Below are 22,647 nucleotides of genomic sequence, written 5' to 3'. Positions count from 1 at the left end.
AAGCATGTGTGAGAGTCTGGGGGATGAAAACATGTCAGACCAAAGAATGTGTTACAGTGTGTGTCTGACTGGAGTGAGGAGTAGGATAGTGTTTAAAGAAGGAGCCAAAGGACATTTTGAATTGGGATTAAATAATCTGTGTGTGATAATGATGTTCAAATGGTAGTTTTTGGTGTTCATCTGAAATGACAATCAGGAGGAACAGTTTAGAAAAATCTAAAGTGATAAATAATGAAGAATTCACTCCGAAGAAAAATGACCTCCAGCTCAACTTTAACTAAAGCCAACATGTGAGTATTTATAAGGATTTTGTTAGAAGTGCCTTTGAATGAATGAGACCTCTAATTATTTTGAAATAGGCTTTTTACATACTGTTATACATTTAAACACACAGTCTTTTTCACATCTCTATCTTGTTATAAAGCTTATAGCTGATTTCTAACCGAGAGGTGTTTATTTTGAGGGTTGACAGCTGGTGTCATCACTCTACTATGATCCTTTATTATATTATTCAGTGCCACACTACATTCTCTGAATGGGATACATGAAATTAATCATATTTTATCTATTAATAAGACCTTGTATCTCACATTATGCCTATTATGCCTATCTGACAACTACATCTTTATTTCTTGTTATTGTGACTTTCTCATGCCGAGAATGTTTCACTATTGACATTTTCTCTCATAATTACACATATTATATTTCTCACAATGTGACTATATTTCTTATTTTGACCTATATCATGATCTTTTTTCATTTAATTTGTACTTCAGGGTACAAATCTATTGCTAGTTAGATGTGACAGGCAGATATCATTTATCAGAATATGAGGTATTATAATAGGGCTTGGCTTTGTTACTTTCTAATTTAAGATGAAAATAGCTGTTATGCTTCTGTATCAGTCCTGAGAGGTTTTAAAGAAACAAAACCTTAATTGGATAAGAAACCATGAGTCAAAAGTCACTATTCACAAGCATAGTATGACTGTGAACTGTTTTGGCGTCCAGAGAATAGCGAGAAAAAGCAGAGAATTTTTTTTTGCATCCATTGTGAACTTTAACAAGACAAGTGTGTCAAAGCCTTAAAATTTGTTCTCAAGTCAAAATCACATGCATGTTTCTGTCTCTTGTTGCCCACAGACAGACAATTTTCAGTTTTATCTCCAATTTACAACAAATTACTTCACATTTTATCCAATAATTTGTATTTCTATATTATATTCTATTCTATTCTATTCTATTCTATTATATTATATTATATTATATTATATTATATTATATTATATTATATTATATTATATTATATTATATTATATTATATTATATTATATTATATTATATTATATTATTATAGACTGATATTTGTCAAAACATAGTGAAGACATTTAAGGAAATAATTGAACATGATAGAAAAAAATAATAATTTGATGTTGGGACATAATTTGGGCACATGTCGATTATTTATTTAAATTTATATTTAAAACATCTTATTTATGTAGGTACACACATGGAAATTGATGAGAGTGGCATAAATGAGATTCCCCTTCTCTAGTCCTGTCCAGTATCTCATGGAGTACATAGCACAGATTTACAAGCACTGACAACAGAGGATATACTGCTCTGGGTAATGTGTTTGAGGACGTCATGTACCAGAGCGACAGGATTCCCCCCACCTCCATATTTAGATGTAATAGAGACCTTTTTCAGGCGAGGCTTGTGTAATTCAGTATGTTTGGCCTTTTCGAGGGGCTGGGTCATTAACATTTCTATGAGTTAACAGCGTAGATACTTCTGGTCTCTTTCCAGAAGGTGCTAAAACCCCATATCCTATATAATAGAGCAGGACTATTGTTCGTTTTCGAATACTGTCATTCTATCATCACGTTTATGTTTAGTTTAATGAAATGGGATGCCCTTGAATGACCAGCATGGACTTTTCCAGTGTTCCCACCTTCCAGGAATGAAGACAACACGATGAATATCTGTCCAGGAGTTGTAAATCAGATCAGCTTATTAACTTAGCACCATCTGCTGAGCAACATGTTGCACAGTGTCTTCAGGCCACCATGCGATCCCTGCAATAACAAACAGATCATGACATTTACATGACTTCCCTTGCTGTTAGTCCTTATGTGAAAGTTGATGAATGTATGAATCTGCTGAATGTGTGTATATGAACATACTTCTGGGAGCGATCCTGCATCAGATGATCATATCTATAAATAAGATTTCTTAAATAGATGTGTGACCGATGAGTGAGTCTTACTCTGAGATGATGTCTTTAGGAAAGCAAGCTGGCAGATGCTGATTCTTGTTACACTTGATATTTCAGTTACAGGTCAGCTGCGGCCAGAGATCACACTTAGGAACATACGCTGTTCTAGTTTGTTGAAATAATACGGTTTAAAAAAATGTTGCTCTCTAATATGCAGAGTGGGAGTCAATGGAATCTCTCTGACTGCTTTGAATTCAATTACATTTGTCTTCTACTTCCAATGTGTCACCTAGCATATCTTTCTTATCTGTCCGACTTAAACACACTGTTCATTTGATACCACAGAGTCTGCTTAGCTTCAACAGCAGCACCAAGGACAAACAGATCATCTAAAGTAGCCAATATTTCATCAGGAAGTCAAATGTGAAGAGTTGACAAAATGTGCTTTGGCGCATTAACTTTTTGTCTCATCTTAGAGAATTAGCTGCTGTGTCAGCAACTCTCCTGACAGATTTGCTAAACAACATTAACTTTAACATTTAGTTTTATTCATTAGAATTACGCACTGGCCACCAGACAGTAAGCTCGAATTTGTCACTTTCCAGCACTGGCAATACCCTTTTGAAAAAGAAGTACACTTTAGAATACTTTTAAAAAGAGTACTTATTACAGAATGTACTTAAGTGAGAACCGAATGAAATGGTTACTTGCACTTGACTGCATGTCATTTAAGAGTCAATGAAAATGTTATAATTACATTTATATCAAATGCAATTTTGCAGTTAAATGCAAAGATTTAAGAAAAAAATTACAGTGTGCTTTTAAAATGTGTACTTAAGTCATGAAATTGTACTCTTCATTGGTTAAGTACAGTTTTTTTTTAACATACTTTTAGAATTTTTATGTGAACAGGTGCATGTTTCCACAAAAAAACTGAAACATTTATTAATTTTATGCATTGAACTGTGGACATTCAGCAAATGTTTGCACTCTCTTGGACAGATTTTTGAATAATTTGTGTTTTGTCAACACTTCTTTAAAAAATATTCTTAAATAGATGACCCAATATACAAAATCTGTCCAGGAGAGAGCACACATGTTGGAGACCATGTGGTTGTGGCTGTGGAACTATGGCAGCTGTGTGGTACTTTACACTAGACAAATGTCTTTCACCTCTTGCTCATGTTACAAGGACATGTTGTCACAGTGTTTGAAGAACACCCTGCTGGCGTGTTATTAATTATACGTAATGAAGTGAGCACATGTCTGATGGAAAGCCTTCAGGAAGTTGACCTCTCTTCTATTGAGACTAGCTGCACTTTCACTAAGCTTTAAGGAACTACTTCACAGTTTATATTGTGATAAGCTTACTTGGGAGCAAATGTTGAGCATCAATGAGAATTAATGGCTCAGTTGTTAATGTTAAACTTATCAACACATGTTTTTTTCTATTGTCATTTGAGTAATGAGCAGACCGTAGATTAAAAAGAAAATGAATATATTTATCACAAAATATCATAAATGATAAATAAATACGTAAAGATTATTTATAAGATATCATTATGTTCTCGGGAGCTGTACCACATGACATATTACACCCTAAGATAAGCTTGCCTTGTCATAAAAAGGTAAAATTACCTGATATTTAAGAGACTTTATTACTCTCTTTGATACAAAGTGTTTGTTTTTATGATTTATTATTTTTTTATATATATGTTGGCTACCCCATAGCACTTTAAATGCCAGAGAAAAGTTTTTCAAATCATAATTACTACTTCAAAATAAACAATAAATTATGAACATTAATTTAATGTGGCTTTCTTTTCAATCATTTCTAAATGAATAGATCCAGAAAACAAATAGGCTGAATGAATATTGCTGAATGTACAAGTTTGAATGATTCAGATATTCTTGTTTTTCTATCGTTTTCCCCGCACAGACTTCCACAAGCTGCTCAGATCAATCCCAGGCCAGTGGGTTTGTCTCAGATGAGAAGTGTTTTCTCCAGTGTGCCTCCACTCTTTGGAACAGCACAAGCTTTCCTGTTGACTCTAGCCCAACTTGAAACTCAGCTAATTTTGAACCTGATTCATAATGTTGCATCCGGAAATAATAGCGGTAATGGGAACCCATTTGTTCCTTTAAATCCCTTACAGCCTGTTGGCATTCAAAGATCCTCACTTTTTAGCATGCACCAGTGCCCAGGGGGGTTTAAAAACATGTACTCCACACCTCACATGGTTAGGCATCCTTCAACAGCAGTCACAGAAATCAATTCAGTCACTGCCAGAAAAGAGAGGCATGCACTTCTGGCAAAAGAGATTATTCAGGAGAAAACACTAGGTCCCGTCATGAATAACACCACATCTGAGGAAGCTCTTTTTAGATTCAGTCCCAACCATTTACAATGTCCCCAATACCAGTCAGTGACAGCCAAAGCAATGATGCCTCCTGAAGAAGAGCCAAAGCAACAAACAATGCTCCAGCATCCAGCACAAAGTCTGATCAAAGCTTTAACCAGCCTCGGCCTTTCTCTTGAGGATCTAGAATTACTCAGTCACTGCCCAGACAACCAGTTAACAACAGAGAATCTCCCCTTCATTATACAAGAAATTCAACAGCACAAAGGAACAAAGGACATTGAATATGGCCATGCTAGATGGATCTCATCTGATCACGTGGAATCATCCAGAGAGTCGTCATGCACTCATGGGGAACAGAGGAATCGGAGGATTGTAAACGGTCAGAGATCTCTCAGCCCTGAAAGATGTCGGCCAGCTAAAGTCATTTATAAGCGCTTCTCGACCCAATCTAGAACACTAAGAACAATACATTCATCATGTGAGTTATTATTACATATAACACATCAATAACAGTGCAGCTTACATCATCTAAAATGTTAATCTATCTATCTATCTATCTGCTGATAGATCGGCCTGCTGAGGACTCCGGCTGGAGGACTGGTTCAGTCTATATCCCACCTCGATCAAAACACAGCATAAGGCACAGCTTTGTCTCTTTAGACTGTAATAAAGCAATACATTCTACAACAAGAAAACCCTTGTCCTCTCCACACAGAGCCAACAATTACATTGCCATGACAAAAGGTCATCAGTTTCCAGTCAAATCTGCAAAATCAGAAGTAGCCGCTGAATCCATCAACATTCAGATGCCAGTAAATAAGACAACTGCAAGAACATCAGCACAAACTGTAAGTTCTGGGAGGTATAGGCCTAAATACTGATGATTATTGGTGTCATTAAGGTGAAAACAGAACATCATGCCCTTAAAGCAAAACTCTTATTGAAGCTGTTTTATAAAGTTTTTTTTAATTCTCTAGTGTGAACTGTGATCACTACCTCCATAATGATTGAAAAACCACAATTAAATTATTAAAGTATCAGTTTAGCCTCAACATTACTGGCTGAAAATACCAAATACCAGACATCTCGAATACTTAGCAGTGAGAGTCCCGGATGACAAATAAACAAATGTGAAAGAGAGACCTCTGGTGGCCTGAGAGTTGCAATGTTTACATTAGGAAACATTACGAACTCTTCTCTTTTAACAAAGCAGTTCACTTTTTTTCTTATTGTTCCCTTGTTTTCCAACAGAAGGGTGTGATTCGTGCGTCTGGAATCCCTCTTGATTACTCTCAGAGTGAACTCATCAAAATGGCATCTCCGTTTGGTCAACCAGTTGAGGTTTTAATGGCAACCGAGGTTTACACAACAACCTGTCTAGAATGGAAGAAGATATGTGTCTTTTTAGGATGCTTGTTACACTTGTTTTTTTTTTTTGTTTTTTTTTTTTTTTTTTTGTAATTTTTTTCTAAAGTAATTTCCAGTAAAATACAGCACTTTTATATCAGTGTGTATGTATTCCAGGCTTTACTGGTGTTTCCAGCTTCATTCTCAGCCGAGGAGATGGTGAAGGTTTACTCTGCTATCCCAGTTCACATGAGACAGCAAAGTTTGGAGCTGGTGTCCCAAACTGTTGACTTTAGTTCACCTGTGAGTTGACACACTAATGAATAAATGGAAACAATCTTATTATTAACATTTTCTCACATAATTACTTTTTTGGTTTATACTTCATAAATACTTCATTTGTTTATTTACTTTCCTGAGTTTAATGCATACTTTCACTTCAGGTGTCAGTGTTTCATGCTTTTGTCGGGCCATCATTGTCAAATGCAAGTACATCACTTGTTCTGGAGCCATTTCAAATATTCAAATTAAAACTTAATGATAATAAAAAATAACACTTTTAATCTATTCTTGAACAAGTCCCACTGTCTTTTAGGGGTTGCTGACAGCTATGGACCATTTGCTGGTTGTATGTAATGTTCCCAATCAGCCCAGTGCTGCTTCAGGAGTGCTACGGCTGCTGAAGCCTTTTGGACAAGTTTACAGAGCTCTGATACTTCATGAAAGCAAGGTAGAACAATAAAAATGTTTTAACAGCATATATAATAAGAAAAACTCAAATGCATCAGGTTGTTTGGAAATGATGTAATAACATTTGAGAGTTGGACTTTATTTCAGTCATCTATGTTTTCACATATTTGACTATTTGAGTCTAACCTATCAGTGAATTGATATTTTTGTTTTGTCTTCATAACAAGGTGGATGTTGGTCAGTGCCTTGTGAACAACAGCAGCATCCAGATGGTTTTAGAGATGGAATCCGCTTCTGTTGCTTTATCTGTATATGAGTGGTCTCAAAAAATTCCTTGTCTTTATCACAACCATCATCTGTCTTTCGTCAGAGGATGCAATGTACAGAAAAATACATCTGAGGTCTATTCAGCCTAATATCTTCACAGTTTTGTCCCCTTAAATATCGTTTATTTTCATTATCTGTGTAATAAAATACTATGAAACAATGTCATAAGAAGTATTATGTGTTTGTCTTTCTCCTTTTATAAAATTATATATTTATTGAGCGGCAGAAGTTAACACTTCTTTAAGTCTGGAACATTTAGTTATACTTAAAAATCCAGCAATGAACTTGAAAAGTTCAGCTCATCAGATGTTCTGAAAATTATAGATTGTATATTAAATTATATAACATTGTTTTGATTGTTAGATAGGCTACTGCTAAAAAGGTCAAAATCACTGAGGTGACAAACCCAGATCACAGTTTTTGAGAGTTAATTCACCCACAAAAAAATAATAAATAAATAAATACAAAAATAATTTAGATGGATAGATTTTTTCACATCAAATCACATTTATATTTAATAATTTTCAAGAAATTAGAATTTGTGCTTTTTCCCATACAATAAAAGTACTAGGAGCCATCAAGCCCAAAAAGGATAAAAAACCACAAGCCGGATGTCATTCATGTTTAAAACATGTTCCTGTATATATGCAAGTTAGATCTGAGAGTTGTGAGAGACCACAATGCACTTCACTTGGCCTTGAAGGGACATCTAAAAATGAATAATTCTTTCATCATTTGTGACCCTGGATCACAAAACCAGTCATAATCAGCACAGAGATATTTGTAGCAATTGTCAACAATACATCGTATGGGTCAAAATGATTGATTTTTCTTTTAAGCCAAAAACCATTAGGATATAGATTATGCTCCTTGAAGATTTTTTGTACATTACTTCTGTAAATATATAAAAACTTAATTTATGATTAGTAATAGGCCTATGCATTTCTAACTTCCTTTGGACAACTTTAAAGGTTGAAAAAAAGTTTATTTAAAGATTTAAAGGTAATTTTCTCAATATTTGTATTTATTTATTTATTAATTTATAGCACCCTTTAGATTCCAGGTTTTCAAATAGTTGTATCTCAGCCAAATATTGTCCTATCCCAACAAACATACATCAATAGAAAGCTTATTTATTCCGCTTTTAGATGATGTATAAATCTTAATTTTAAAAAATATTGACGATTATGACTGGTTTTGTGGTCCTGTGTCACATTTACTCATCCTAGGTGTCCCAAACCTGTTGAAAACGAAATAAAATATATTGTTTGACTGATCATTTTGGGTTACACGTAAAAGATAATCGTTCCCTGACCGGGAATCGAACCCGGGCCGCGGCGGTGAGAGCGCCGAATCCTAACCACTAGACCACCAGGGAGCGCTATAGGTCTATCGATGAATATATCACTGATCAAATCATGAATTAAAATCTGAAATTTCATTAATGGCGTTAATGAAACTAGCTTTCTAAAAATACTCGAAATAGGTCAATGCGTCTTTGAATTCACTTGAAAGGCATGCGACAGTTTCCTGACCATTTTGTAATCATCTTCTGAAATACCGAGTATGAGGAGGCGCCAGGCGCCAGCGACATGTTTGTGTGAAAGGCCCACATGAGCACTCTGACGTAGGGTTAAAATTTAGCCAGGGAACGGTGTCGCTGCAAGCAGGAAAATTATTTATTTTGAACAAAATAAAACCTTCGAATAAAACAAGCAGGTTCCCTCTTGGACGTGATGTTCTGTCCCATGATGTATTTTTGTGTTTGTGCATGTAGAATAAAGTAAATTAAAGTAAACTCATATCTGTCAGAGGATATAAACCAGTAGACCAGTGAAATTTTACAGTGCATCATGCAAAACTGGACTGGTCATTAGAAGCATGCAGAAGATTAAATAAATCAAATGGCACGTTTTTAATTTAAAAGTTATCGTTCCCTGACCGGGAATCGAACCCGGGCCGCGGCGGTGAGAGCGCCGAATCCTAACCACTAGACCACCAGGGAGCGCTGTGAAGAGAATGATGAATATATGTTGATGTTATTAGCATTCATTATGTAGTTGATCTGCAGCTTGTGTAGTAAGTTATTCAGCACAGCAGGGAGTTATTTTAAAATCTGGGTCCTTGTTCTTTATCTTAAAATGCTGTAAATGAGTGTCTTTGTACTAATTATTTTTTTAAATCACTTACTAGGTTGTTAAACATTTGAGTGTGTTATATCAGATCAAAATCTGGGTTAATGATGACACTATTTCATAAGAGGTTACACCTCATGATGCTTTATGCAAGCTATGTCAGCGCATCTGTCCAAATAAAACAACAATGTTCTTACATTTGTTTTTTGTCAGTGCTTGTGCATTCAGGCTCTAATGTTCCTACCCAAGCCACATTCAAGTACAGGCAAAGAGATATGTTTTGGCGTAAAACCAAGTATTTTTCCACTGAATTTGCATACAGGTAAAACCCTCCCGAATGTGCCTTTCAAAAAAATAAAAAAATAAATCACATATTAATTATAACTAATATGTTTAATAATACGTTCTAATGTGTGTGTTTTTTTTAAGGAGAGAACAAGAAACTGACACATTTACGAAAATCATAGATACGTTTTTATTTTTATTTTATTAATGGCTCTTAAAAATCACACCTGAATGAATGCGAATTGATCTAGCTTTCTAAAATTACGCAAAAGAGGTCAATGCGTTAGAATCATTCACTTGAAAAGCATGCGACAGCTTCCTGGCCATTCCGAGTAAATACCGACGATGACCCTCAGGAGGCGCCAGCGACATGTTTGTGTGAAAGGCCCACATGAGCACTCTGACGTAGGGTTAAAATCTAGCCAGGTAACGGTTGTCGCTGCAAACAGGAAAATTACTTCTTTAGTCGATTTATTTGGCGATAGATTTAGAGGGTCAGAAGCGTTACAATGCCGGGTAAGTCCTCTTAACAGCCCAAATCTTCAAAAGGACTCATGTTTAATCTTTTGACTTTTTAAGTGCAGTGTGCTGGTCTCACGCTTTGTTTTGTAAAATGGTAGCCATCGCCGAATCCGAATAGTAGCCACACAGAAATAAATCGACACATTTAGCGTGCAATCTATAGCTAATTACGCCGTTATATGCGCTCTTGACCGAGTTCGCGTAAAGCGCAGTGTAGATGGAGGCCTAGTGAGATGTGTGTGATGCAGTCAGTCGTGTGGCTAACTCACTCACTCACGCATCCACCATGCTCCCTTATTTACTTCACGAATCCTTTAAAACCTAACTATTTCAAACAACTGGCGTCCGGTTCTGCTTCAGTAGGATTCAAATAACATGAAAACTTGGCTCGGCAACGCCAGGCAACATTTTTTTCACGTGGAAAGACTGCTGTTCCTGTTATGGCTCGAGCTAACACGCTTAGCTTCGCGATACACGCTCACAAACGTAAAGTTAGATCAAGTGTTTTATTCGAAGATATGACACATCTTGCAGCTAAAAAATGAATTCGTTTTGATTGGAGACTTTTTTTAAATGGTTTATACTATAGATGGTTTTCTCTGGAGCCTTAACAAGGCCTCATGTTACAATGAATCACATCCATGTGGAGAAAGATGGTGTCGACTGACCTCCTCTTTGTCTCATTTATGCAACACACCGATATTTAGTAACAGGTAGTTATATAATGTTCTTTAAACCGTGTGTTTACCCACTGTGTCGTGTCGCAGGTATTAGAAGAGCTTAAGCATTTACAGCGCCTTCAATTTTGTAACGTCTAATTTGCTAGCAAGTTTTGTGTTTATGCACTAAAACACTCAAACAGAGAGGAGCTAATCATTCTTACTGTGATAACAATGACTTGAATGTGTGTGTTTTTTTTTAACTTGAATAGTTCATTTAACACATGCACATTAATGAGTGAAGTTTTACGATGTGTACAATCTAAACTAATTGTATCCAGTGCCCCATAAATTTTCATACTATGAACTAAGAATGGGATCAGTATTGGTATTAATGTAGCTTTTTCCACCCCCAGAACCTGCTGATATTAACAGTCCAGAGGTAGCAAAGACGCCAGGAGGAGGCAGCGGATCGGGGAAGGATGAGAATGTGGTCAATGGACACAAGGAGGGGGACGCAAACCCCTTCGCAGAGTACATGTGGATGGAGAACGAGGAGGAGTACAATAGACAGGTCAGTGTGAACCTGATAAATTTATATATATGAGTGGTTGTCACAGACATTAGTCACATTTAGTCAATGCCACATTTTTTTTGCGGTGAGGTGTTCTCGTCGCTTTTATTTGACTAAAACTGGCCAACCAAAAAGATTCAAAATTTTCGTCGCATGCTTAGAATCAAATGAAAGTGAAAAGCTGAGAAAAACCCAGAAGCTGCTCTTGTATTTGTTGTTGTTTGGTAAATATAACAGAGAGTACACAAATCTGATTTCCACTTCTCTATCAGCACCATCTACTCTCAGTAAACTGAGCTTACATGTTTAGTCAGCTAAGGTGTCATTTTTATGCATTTGCCTGAAAAGACGAATCACATGCAAAAATCAACCCAAATCTGAGAACAGCAGTTAAGGCTGGATGCTAGAGTTTTCCTTTTCCTTCCAAGAGAAGTGGATGGTGATTTAGTGTAGCAAAAATCATTCACTGTTAATTAATCTTGCCTTGTGCTGTAGTTTTCAAATCCCTTTTGCGGTCATGCCGCGTTGTGGTTGGTCATGTTACTTATGAAGCAATAGTGTTTTGTGTCAGTGCCATCCGAGTTGGCTCAATGCGATAAAAGGCAGCATTTTCCTTTTTGGCCACATGCAAGAGCGAGATTTGAGAACTGTAGTGTAGGGGATGGTTTTAAGTGAATGAAACTAATGCAATATGGTGTTTTTTTTTTTTTTATGATGCTGATAGTGTATTTTAGTGCTGATTTGTTTCCTGTGTTGTACTTTTCTTTTTTCTTTTTTTTTGAAACCACTGTTTATTGCTATATCAACAAAATAATCTGATGAGATTGGCTGAGAGACTGAGAGCGAGCATGTTTGAGTTGTTGCTGCATACTGACTGCCACGACTGTTGTTACTCCATGTCTCAAGTTACTCCGTCCGATTTGTTTTCACATTTGCAGTTTAATTTGTTTTTTGATTTGCTTGTTTTTTTTCCCCCACAATTTGCAGTGTGTGCTCTCTCCATCTGTAACTGTACAGCAAGTCAAAAGAACCTTACAATTCATACACATTTTAAACAAACCTTGGCATAATCGGCTGAATTACTTGCATGTCTAATATGAATTCATACAGTAGCCAATGACCACTACATTTTGATGGCTCGGACATCTTGCTGCAGGTGGAGGAGGAACTGTTGGAGCAGGAGTTTCTTGAGCGCTGTTTCCAGGAGATGTTGGAGGAGGAGGATCAGGATTGGTTCATTCCTGCCAGAGACCTTCCTTCTGGAGTAGGGCAGATCCAACAGCAGCTTAGCGGGCTGTCGGTCAGCGACGGAAACGCAGAAGACATTGCAGTAAGTATTACGGCGTAATGATTCGATTTACAGTTAAGCGAAACAAATCTCAAATCCTTCCTGAAAGGAAACCACTTTGTAGATTTCAAATAAACATTGGTGAGATTTTAACGTTGTGATATGTACTTTATCTGTTTTTTTCTTCTACAGCGCAAGAGCAGCTTGAACCCAGAGGCCAAGGAGTTTGTTCCAGGCGTGAAATACTAGAGTCCCTCCAGTTAGGGGCTCCTTTATAGAGACATTATGTGACCGCTGGTGGCCAGGGGTCACCCTCACACATACTTCAATCTTCTTGGGGTTGTGTGGGGCTTTGATGGGGTGGGGCTTGTGGGTGGGGGGTGGGGTTGCTGGATGCTCTTCTATAAGCTTTTTATTTCTGTCTGTCTCCATGAATAACGTGGGCGGGTTACTCAGTGTAATGTTCCTATTGGACCGCTGCAGATTGTGACTAGTTCTCCTGGAAGATCTTTGTATTAATCTCAGAGGAACAGTTATGTGGTTTCCACTATTGTGATAGTGACTAGCAGATTGCCCCCGTTTCATTGCCATCTCCTTTTTTTCCTGTCTTTTCTTTTTTCTTTCAAAGGAAGTTTGGTGGGGAGGTGTGTGTCATAAGAGTGGGAGGGGAAAGGGTTAGGACAAAGGAAACCTGACAGTACAAGGACTGTTGACGGGTGGACCATTCTATGATGGACTGAACTGGTGGCAGCTGACAACTTTTGAGGGATTTTCACAGAAACTTTTTTTCCGGTTTCTTTTCTCCTTCCTTCGTTGTTCTGTCACAGTGTGCAACATGCATTAACAAAAATGGAAAAAAAAATCTAATAAAACAAGCAGGTTCCCTCTTGGACATGATGTTCTGTCCCATGATGTCTTTTTGTGTTTGTGCATTCAAAATAAAGTAAACTTCTATCTGTCAGAGGAGATAAAATAGTCGACCAGTGAGATTTTACAGTTCCACACGCAAAACTGGACTGGTCATTAGAGGCCTGCAGAAGATTAAAAGCATCAAATGGCACGGTTTCGTTGTCTCTCTCATCTGAAACATTGGAGGTCTTGGAGTCTTCACTAATGAGTTGAATCAGGTGTGTTTGAATATAGGGAGATAACTCAGACGTGCAGTATTGGGGGTTCTCCAGGACCAGGATTGGGAACCACTGAGCTAAATGGCTATTTCAGTATTCTAAAATTATGATGAAAAAACAAGTTCAGATGCAACATAATGGGTTCTTTTCCAAATAATTTGTCTATATCATGACATATGAATGTCAGAGCATTGTTCCAAAAATCTAAATTTGCTTGAATTTACTCCTCCTCGGGTCGCTCAAGATGTAGATGAGTTTTCTATTCAAGTTTGTATAGCGCTTTTTACAATACGAATCGTTACAAAGCAACTTTACAGAAAATAATGTTTCTACAATATTTAGTATGTTTGTTTGTTTCTTCATCAGAACAGATTCAGGGAAATTAAGCATTACTTCACTTGCTCACCAATGGATATTCTGCAGTGAATGGGAGTTGTCAGAATAAGAGTCCAAACAGCTGATAAAAGCATCCACACAACTTTAAACCGTCACATCTGACCAAAACAACTTCTCTTCCAGTGAGAAGGTCCATCCCCTGTTGTCCTCTCACATCTAAATTAACCAACATATTTGTTTGTAAATGTTTTGGCCTGTTCTTGCTTGAAATGGGTGCTTGATCTGTGCATATTCCTCTCCTGTTTCAGACTAAATGACTTTTTTTAATTGGAAAAAGCAATATTATGGTTGCAGTAAACAACTGTTTGAAGTTGCCTTGATGTATTTGTTAATAACAAACATGCAGCTTTTCATTTAACAAGACGTTAAATGATAGGCTTGAGTCCTGTGGATTATTGTGATGTTTATCAACTGTTTGGAGACTCATTCTGACGGCACCCATGTACTGCAGATGATCCACTGGTTATATAATGCTACATTTCTCCAAATCTATTCTGATGAACTCGTATACATCCTGGATGGCCTGAGTAAAAGGTTTTGTTTGTTTTTTAGCAAATTTACATTTTTAGGTGCACTATTCCCATAATTGACAGATGCAGTATATTGTAAATTGTCAGCAGTACCTTTTCTAACTTAAAACAGTGAAAGGAGGTCTTGTGGTTACTCCATTGACTGGAGAGCCTAGACATTAATTTTTCATTGTATGACTGCTTACATTTGATTATATATTTGCTTAGAGCTCTATTTGGATTACCAATTGCAGACAAACATGCAATGTGTTGCTTAATCAGACACTTAAGAATGAAAAGCATGTCATGGCGAAATTGCTCCACCTTTTGGAAAAAAAGGTTTGTATTATTCTTATAAAAACAAGGAGTATTTCATGCTAAAGTTTCAGAATTTTTGATTCATGGATGTTGTATTTATATAATTGTAGAGTGTTGCATCAGTTTCTTTTTACTCCATTTAATCTTTTAAGCTATTTATATTGCGTTGCTGGCTATACAATTATTTACCATAAGGTAATTTACCATGATTTTTTTTAACAAGATACCCTGCCCCAGAGGTATTAAGAAATGTCTTAAATTGTACTTGTAAGTCTTGATTATAATATCAAGAGGTCTTAAATATGTGGACGGAAAGACCAGAATTGCGATATGGCTCAATGTGACGATTAAACTTAAGAAAAAAAAAGAGCTAATGTTATGATTTTATTGAATAAACATGAGCGCTGCACATTCAATGTCCAGTGCTTATGTACATGAACAGAGCTGTTTTTGTTTCTCTAAAAGCAAGCGTGATTACAAATGTGATCTAGATTTTAAACAACAGTTAAATGATTGTTAATATTAGGCCTAAATATTAAGAGATTTTAGACACAATATTTCCTGTTTTTGGTCTATTTCTCCAACAAAAAAAAAAGCATTTCAAACACAGCCACATCGCTGTTTTGCGGCTCTGAACAAAAGGACCCTATTTTGTTCCTGAATTAATCAACCGTTTAAATGATTCAGTTCAATCACTCACTTATTAACAGTGACTTGCTGCCTACTGGCGTGGTGGTATCTTTTCTTTTTATATGTATAATTCCAAACATCAGTTTTCAGTATTTTATGTTGAAAATATTAAAACATTATTAATGCATTTGTAACTGCAGGTTAACTGTAACTAAGCTGCATTAAACCGTGTGTAAATACATGTAAATGACACTTCTAATGCAGCTTCTTTGTTTACTCTGCATTGCAAAGATAAATTCTACTAATGCTGTGACTTAAATGACTTAAAGGTAAAAAAAAATCTCATAAAACTTAATGGAAATTATTCATTTCCATCTTGTTTTTAATCAATATCGCACACCCCTAATTTATGTTATTTAACCTAATAATTTATTGATGATAATAGTTTAAATTAATATCTTAATTAATATTTTGACTTTAAAGGCTGAAGTGTAAATTTGATCATTTTATAAAACTTTTTTTTTGTGAAAACTTGTGTCTGAACTGTAAATTATGCTTTTTATAGTACATTGTAATGGTATTTTATGGTACTTTATATGGTACTATAGACGTTGCCCTATCCCATATGGTATTAATTGTATGTCTTCAGGTCTTTAAAAGGTCTTTAAAAGTCTTACATTTGAGCTTAAAAATCCTGCAGAAACCCTGGTACTGTTCTGACACTCTTTCTAAATATATGCAGACCTTTTACCATATTAACTGTCCTTGCATTAAATGTGTTCAGATATCCCTTACTTGCGAGGACACACTATAAATTTGCCCAGAGTTCTGTCGAACAATTATGAAAAGCAATCACGATGAAGTGAGTCTGGACACACTGTTGTGGCTATTTCTTTCTACCTTAATGCTCTGACATTCAACAGTTGAATTATGTTGGAGGATGATGACAGGTTAATCCTTCAATAAGTAATAGTTTTGAAAGATGTTTATGTGAATGACTGTTCATAGACTATTGCTCACTACACATAAGATAATACTGAGTTTGTCTGTGAGGCTGTGAGTTTATGTCTGTGTGCCAGTCTGTGCATGTACAATACTTCTGAAATGAAGTTTGGAGGCTGTACAAAATGTTTCAGCTAGCTTTGTGTTTGCTTAAGGAGGGTTTACAAAGAAACATGCTTTATTTTAAATGATTTAAAATGTTAAATGTCAATATATTGTGTCACTATAATTGTTCATATCCGAGTTGTGTAACCTAATGATCACATAAATTCAGTTATTGAGAAATTTAAGAAGAATCAGTAGGGTAAAAATATTTTGTTTTAAAAAATATATTCTAAATACATTTTGATTAAAAATGGTGCAAATATAATATTTTTTAAATGAGATTTTACCCAAAGTCTAAAGCAAAAAAGGCACCCCATATATATTGTATGATGAAAACTGGTCACCATATGAAAATACTGTCAAGATAAATACGCTAAATAAATGTAGAGTACATACTTAGTCAAATAACATTTTTTTGTCTTGTGGTCACTTCATTTACTTGACAGCCTAAACCATTCCAAAGCCAGAAGGTCAATTTTCTTTGTATGACTCTTTACATTTTATTATGTATTTGATTAGAGCACTATTTGGGTTACCCAACTAATCCAACTTTGGAAACACTTTGGAATCACAAGGCTTCTTCAATATTAAAAACTGCTCCATCTACTTTTGCTGATTTAATAGTGAAGTTCATGCCCTCAAAAATATAGAACACAATTTAATGCAGTTTTACAGCCCTCTGCTGTTCTGAAGTACATAGTTTAAAATGGGCATGATTCTAATTAGCAATTTAAAACGAAATCATATTTTTATCTTAATACATTTATTTATACTTAATCAATGTTCAACTGTAGAGAGTGATTCAGAGGTGGAGTATAAAGTGAAGATGCTCACTCCAAAACCAAAAAGCAGGTTATTTATATAGTATAATTAAAGGTTTTTAGAAGATTGTCATATTATCCAGCTGTTTGATGTTTATTTATATATTGTGATTAGGCCAAACTGAGCCATAAATGTTCAGGAAATAAGAAAAACATTCAAATTTATAATCCAGACATAAATCTAGTGAATAGTCATTGCACTAAATCCAACAGTGGCTGTTTTTTTTTTACTTTAAGAGGTGGAGTCTAAGTTTACAATGCTCTTAACTCATGTAATAGGCTTGGTAATATGTGTTAACAGTTAAAGGAGGAAACAGATTGTGCTTGGAAAGGATAAACCATTTGTTAAAGAACTTTTTTGAGCTGTCAGAGTAAGCAGACATGGACACACACAGGAAACAAGGAGAAGTTTACCTACAACATCAGAAACACGGCGAGGTAAGACACCATTAGAGCGTTGCCATTTATTTTTTGGTATTTAAAACAAGCAGATGTGTTTTTATGTTTGTTAACCTCAAGTCTAAAACTACTGAATTAAACGATTTTATTAAAATAGTTCAGAAACTGTTTACAGTGATGTTACACCTACTACTGTTGTGGTTATTATGGTTTGTAGTATTCAGAAAGATTGGAGAAACAAAGTAAGGCAGTCATATAAAATATATACAATGACTTTAAGTCTGATAATATTTGATTGTTCCCTTTTTTAATATAACTCACCATGCCATGGCATGATCTCTCTGGTATGTATGAGATAGATGGAACGAGACTGCCTCTACAAGTTGAAACTTGGTGTGAACATCTCTGCCTTGGTTTCTGTATTACAGCACATTCCATTGACAAAACCACGCCCTCATGAAAGTGCACTTCATGTTTAACTAGATAGGAGGGATGTTCTTTACCTGAAGCACAAGTTCCACCTAATGGACTAGACCTTATTAAATGTGATAAATATCACTGTCGTTGCATTGCAGAAACATGGATGAAGGAAAATAATAAATATAAGTAATAATGTTATATTTGTTTCTCAACAGAAGTGGAAGCGATATTGGTTGGCCCTTGTTCCAGCTAGTCGGCACGGCGTTGCACGGTTAGAATTATCGGAGGCCGTTCGTGAGCGGTCATCTGTGGTGGTCAGACGACCTCCAGAGAAGAAAGTTGTCCGTCTGGCCGACTGTGTGACTGTCGTCAAGCTGCCTCCTCATGCAGAGGCGTGTCCAGGGGAAAACATGGCTGCTTTCTGCGTGGAGACAGAGGACAAGAGGCTTGTGTTTGCAGCAGAGAAAGAAAGCTGTGGAGAATGGGTGGACATAATATGTAACATTGCCTTTCAGGTTCGGATTTTTGCAGATATGTTTTTATTAGACACTACTTTTCAAAAGTTTGGGGTCCGGTTTTCTTCTTTCAAAAACATCTATTTAAAAAAATGGACCCAAAAGCTTTGGACAGTATGAAACAACGAACCATTTAAGCTGTATAAAGTTATATACATGATCCTAATACAATGAAAAATGCCACATAGCTGGTTATTTAACGTTCAGTATCCTTGACTCCACTCCCTGCTGTTGTGTTTCTCACTGTATTTATAATTTCACAGAAACACACTAAAAGTGCACCACAGCCAGTGCCTCTTATGGAAGACAATCAGATCTACATGTCCAGAGAACAATGTAAGTGCAAACAGTGGTCAAATGTCTCATTCATGCTGACCTGTGGTTCCCTCCCTCAGAAAATCACTAGAACCACTCTTACAGTCTAAATTTTTCACAAAAAATCACCAAATATGAAAACAAAGTAAATACAGGTCAATTTGGTACAGGTAAAGGAAAGTATATATATACTGCTCAAATACACCAGATAAGAGATATTATAATTCTCCAAAAACACACGACACGATGATGCACTGTCTCTCAGTATCTGGTTGACATAACTGTGCAGGAATTGTGGTATAACTTTTGTGTCCGTGGTTAAAACAAGATGTTCATGCACTGAGTAGTTGGTGCCCTGATGTAATCAGAAGAACACAGAGAAAATCTGGACTCTCAGGTGGTTTTGCCTGGGCATGAATGTGGGTTTCACAGTACAGGTCATCATCTATGAAGAGGCTTTCCTCACATTCTGTACAAAAGAAACCGTCTGTTTCTGTGACTGTTTCTATAGCTTTTGATGCATTTCCCATAATAAGCTGAAATCAGTCTTTAAATGCAGGTTCTTGCAATCAGCAATTTCTAAAGTGCTGCTCATATTATTTTTTTTCTCAGCCATCTTGATTGGTGCTTATAATGAAATTGTGGTGTGTATCATGGCAGGCGTGGCACACTGGTGTGTTCACTGCAAAGGCGCATGACTGAGAACAAATGTGAGGTCACGGGCCTACAGCAGGGTGTGGCCAAGTAAAAAAATAAATATATATATATATATATATATATATATATATATATATATATATATATAATATTATATATATATATATATATATAATATTATTATTTTTTTATTTTTTGCTTGGCCACACCCTGCCGTAGGCCCGTGACCTCATATACATACATATATTGGCAACACTGTTGGCAACACTGCTGACATGTTCTTTGAAGGCCACTCTTACCACTCCCTATGTTATTGCTGTATAAAGACTGTTTTTTTTTTTTTTACAAACCAACAGACAACACTGAACTACCTTGATGCGGATCTGGTTTAAAACACAAATGTTGACTGTTGACCTGCATTACAGCTTTTTATGTTTAATTCTGATCCCGGTGTCTCTTTCATTTTAGTGAGCGAGTTTAAAGTGGTTATACTGCAGAACGACGCTTCAGTTCGATGTGGCCTGAAAGGACAATACTGGCTACAAGCTGGTGAGGACATGCTAGTTCTTCAAGATCTGGAGACCAGGAGGACTGTAATGGAGTGGCCATACAAGCTGCTGCGTCGCTATGGCCGAGATAAGGTCAGCACAAAAAATACAACAGATATAAATTGAAGCAGATTATTTAAATAAAATACAAACAGATGTGATTCTTCTGTTTGTATGATAAATTGTGACTCATATTTTTATTAGAAAAACAAAAAACATCAAGCAAAAGGTATATGCATATTCTTGTTGAATACTGTGTAAACTCAAACTCTTATTTTATGTGTTATAATTATACACTACCAGGCAAAAGCTTGGGGTCAGTAAGAATTTATTTTAACGATTCATACTTTTATTCCACAAGGGCACATTAAACGGATCAAAAGTGACAGTAAAAACATTTACGATGTTACAAAAAAATATAATATCAGCATATTTCTGATTTCTGAAGGACCATGTGATGCTGAAGACTGGTGTAATGACTGTTGAAAATTCAGCTTTGGCATCACAGGATTAGATTACATTTTAAAATATATTCAATCAAACCAGCTGTTTGAAATTGTAATAATATTTCACAACATTATGTTTTTAGTTTTTGTTTTTAAATGCAGACTTTGTGACCAGAAAACACTACCAAACCAAACTTTTGATTGCTCTGGCTCTTAAAAAAAAATAAAAATACTCTACAAAATTGTATGTTAAAATGACATATAGCCTAATACACTCACCTCTTTTTTTCTTATAGTAACTTATGTTAAATGAGTGCTTACAAATATTTGTGAATTTCTCTCCGTTCCTCTCTAGATGCTGTTTTCTATAGAAGCGGGCAGGCGTTGTGAATCAGGCCCTGGAACCTTTAACTTTGAGACCAGACAGAGTGACGAGATCCTTCGCCTTATTGAGTCGGCTATCCACCAACAGAAGAGCCTCGCTGTTACTGGAGACAGGCACTCGCCACATTCCCCACGTTCTCGTTCTCCTCGCTCACCCCTGCCCAGACGCCCAGAAAGTATTATTTTGCTTGATATGGAGGGCAGCAACAGCCCTCAGTCTTCAGATACAAAAATGCCCTTGAACCTTAATCCAGCAGATGTCCTTGGCCCAAACATATATGCTTTCTCAAACAGACCTGCAAGTGCTATTGGCTTAACCGAACCTATATATGCAAACCCTGCAGATTCCGTTAGCTCCTCAAAAAGCACACACTCAGATCCTAGTGGCAGTATTAGCTTAATTGAGCCTGTGTATTCAAATCCTGCAGTTTTAATAGGCAGTCATGAATCTGTGTACGCAGATATAAAGACAGATCCTATCCAGTCTCATCATAGCGATGAATCAGAACCAGTGTATTCTGATCCTGCAGATGTCTTTCGCCCAAAACCTGACAACTGTGTCCAAGCCAACCCTACCGACACGATTGACTGCCGTCCTGTCAAAACAACACCAAACAATGGCAAGCAGCAAGAACCTGTGTACTCTGAGGTGTACGGCCATGTCGAACTAAACACAAGTAAAAGACTTGACCAGAAGCCTGAGGAGCCCATTTATAGTGTACCTGAGATTGTACAGTCAAATCAAAACAATAACTCTCAACAAAACAAAATGAACGAGGAGAACCAACCCATCTACAGCAAAGTTAACAAACCACCCAAAACCCCGCAGCCTTTCCATGAAAAGAAGCTAAGCCAAACACTGGAGGTCGTCTCTGAGGACCTTGGAATGATTTAATTCAATCTGTAATATGTGACCTGGACCACAAAACCAGTCATTTTTAAATTAAGTTGAATAAATAAGCTTTCTGTTGATGTATGGTTTGTAAGGATAGGATAATATTTGGCCGAGATACAATTATTTGAAAATCCGGAATCTGAGAGTGCAAAAAGTATTGAGAAAGTTGTTCAAATTAAGTTCTTAGCACTGCATATTACATCAAGAATTCAGTTTTGATATATTTGCAGTAGGAAACGTACAAAATACTTCATGAAACACAATCTTTACTTGATATCCTAATGTTTTTTGGCCTAAAAGAAAAATCTATAATTTTGACCCATGCAGTGTATTTTGGCTATTGCTACAAATATACCTGTGTTACCAGTATGACTGGTTTTGTGCTCCAGAATCACATATAAAGTCTTCACAAGTATCTATTAATATTTAATGTATGAAATGTATAATATTCCCCCCACTAATTTCATTATTTATTCATCCGTACTTCAAGATGTTGTGGAATGATGACTGATGTGTGTAACGATGCACATTATGAAAAATGTGTGTGTGTGTATATACACAAACACACACGCAAACACACATATGTATTTTATTTTTGTTCTGTTTTACAAGCCCAAATATGTTGCATGTATTATGTATTTTCTTGGTGTACCACAGCAGAATTAAATGATTATGTTATGAACTCTGCATCTTTCATTGAAAGGCTTCAATGGCTAAAATCTCATCTCAGCCAAGCTCAAAGCAGTTAAAATT

At 36.1% G+C, this 22,647-nt stretch overlaps 3 protein-coding genes and 2 non-coding genes across 7 annotated transcripts; 3 read left to right on the top strand and 2 right to left on the bottom strand.

Annotated features, from left to right (window-relative positions):
- LOC113097541 (uncharacterized) lies at positions 1–7,108 on the top strand. 3 transcript variants are annotated; one of them, XM_026262780.1, is made up of 9 exons: positions 2–290; positions 4,157–5,058; positions 5,148–5,220; positions 5,296–5,428; positions 5,832–5,972; positions 6,105–6,230; positions 6,371–6,412; positions 6,523–6,657; positions 6,845–7,108. In XM_026262780.1, the coding sequence occupies exons 1-9, from the start codon at positions 232–234 to the stop codon at positions 7,031–7,033; spliced, it is 1,800 nt and encodes a 599-aa protein (XP_026118565.1). In that variant the 5' UTR covers positions 2–231; the 3' UTR covers positions 7,034–7,108. The 3 variants fall into 3 exon arrangements, with proteins under 3 accessions (XP_026118564.1, XP_026118565.1, XP_026118563.1); XM_026262779.1 differs by having other exon boundaries at positions 1–290; positions 5,148–5,428; positions 5,832–5,939; XM_026262778.1 differs by having other exon boundaries at positions 5,148–5,428.
- Positions 7,109–8,250: 1,142 nt separating this feature from the next.
- Positions 8,251–8,322, bottom strand: trnae-cuc (transfer RNA glutamic acid (anticodon CUC)). Its single transcript has one exon. It is a non-coding gene; the product is annotated as a tRNA-Glu (tRNA).
- A 555-nt stretch (positions 8,323–8,877) lies between these two features.
- Positions 8,878–8,949, bottom strand: trnae-cuc (transfer RNA glutamic acid (anticodon CUC)). Its single transcript has one exon. It is a non-coding gene; the product is annotated as a tRNA-Glu (tRNA).
- Positions 8,950–9,723: 774 nt separating this feature from the next.
- LOC113097515 (polyadenylate-binding protein-interacting protein 2B) lies at positions 9,724–13,304 on the top strand. Its single transcript, XM_026262740.1, has 4 exons — positions 9,724–9,880; positions 10,962–11,119; positions 12,276–12,449; positions 12,600–13,304. The coding sequence occupies exons 1-4, from the start codon at positions 9,874–9,876 to the stop codon at positions 12,654–12,656; spliced, it is 396 nt and encodes a 131-aa protein (XP_026118525.1). The 5' UTR covers positions 9,724–9,873; the 3' UTR covers positions 12,657–13,304.
- A 4,293-nt stretch (positions 13,305–17,597) lies between these two features.
- On the top strand, positions 17,598–22,576 carry dok1a (docking protein 1a). Its single transcript, XM_026262774.1, has 5 exons — positions 17,598–17,753; positions 18,350–18,649; positions 18,913–18,985; positions 20,090–20,262; positions 20,971–22,576. The coding sequence occupies exons 1-5, from the start codon at positions 17,697–17,699 to the stop codon at positions 21,892–21,894; spliced, it is 1,527 nt and encodes a 508-aa protein (XP_026118559.1). The 5' UTR covers positions 17,598–17,696; the 3' UTR covers positions 21,895–22,576.
- Positions 22,577–22,647: the final 71 nt, after the last annotated feature.

The sequence above is a fragment of the Carassius auratus genome, unplaced genomic scaffold, assembly GCF_003368295.1.
Source record: "Carassius auratus strain Wakin unplaced genomic scaffold, ASM336829v1 scaf_tig00216324, whole genome shotgun sequence".
Classification (NCBI taxonomy): Eukaryota; Metazoa; Chordata; class Actinopteri; order Cypriniformes; family Cyprinidae; genus Carassius; species Carassius auratus.
Note: the sequence above shows the minus strand (reverse complement) of the source record. Positions and strands in the feature narration are given on the sequence as shown.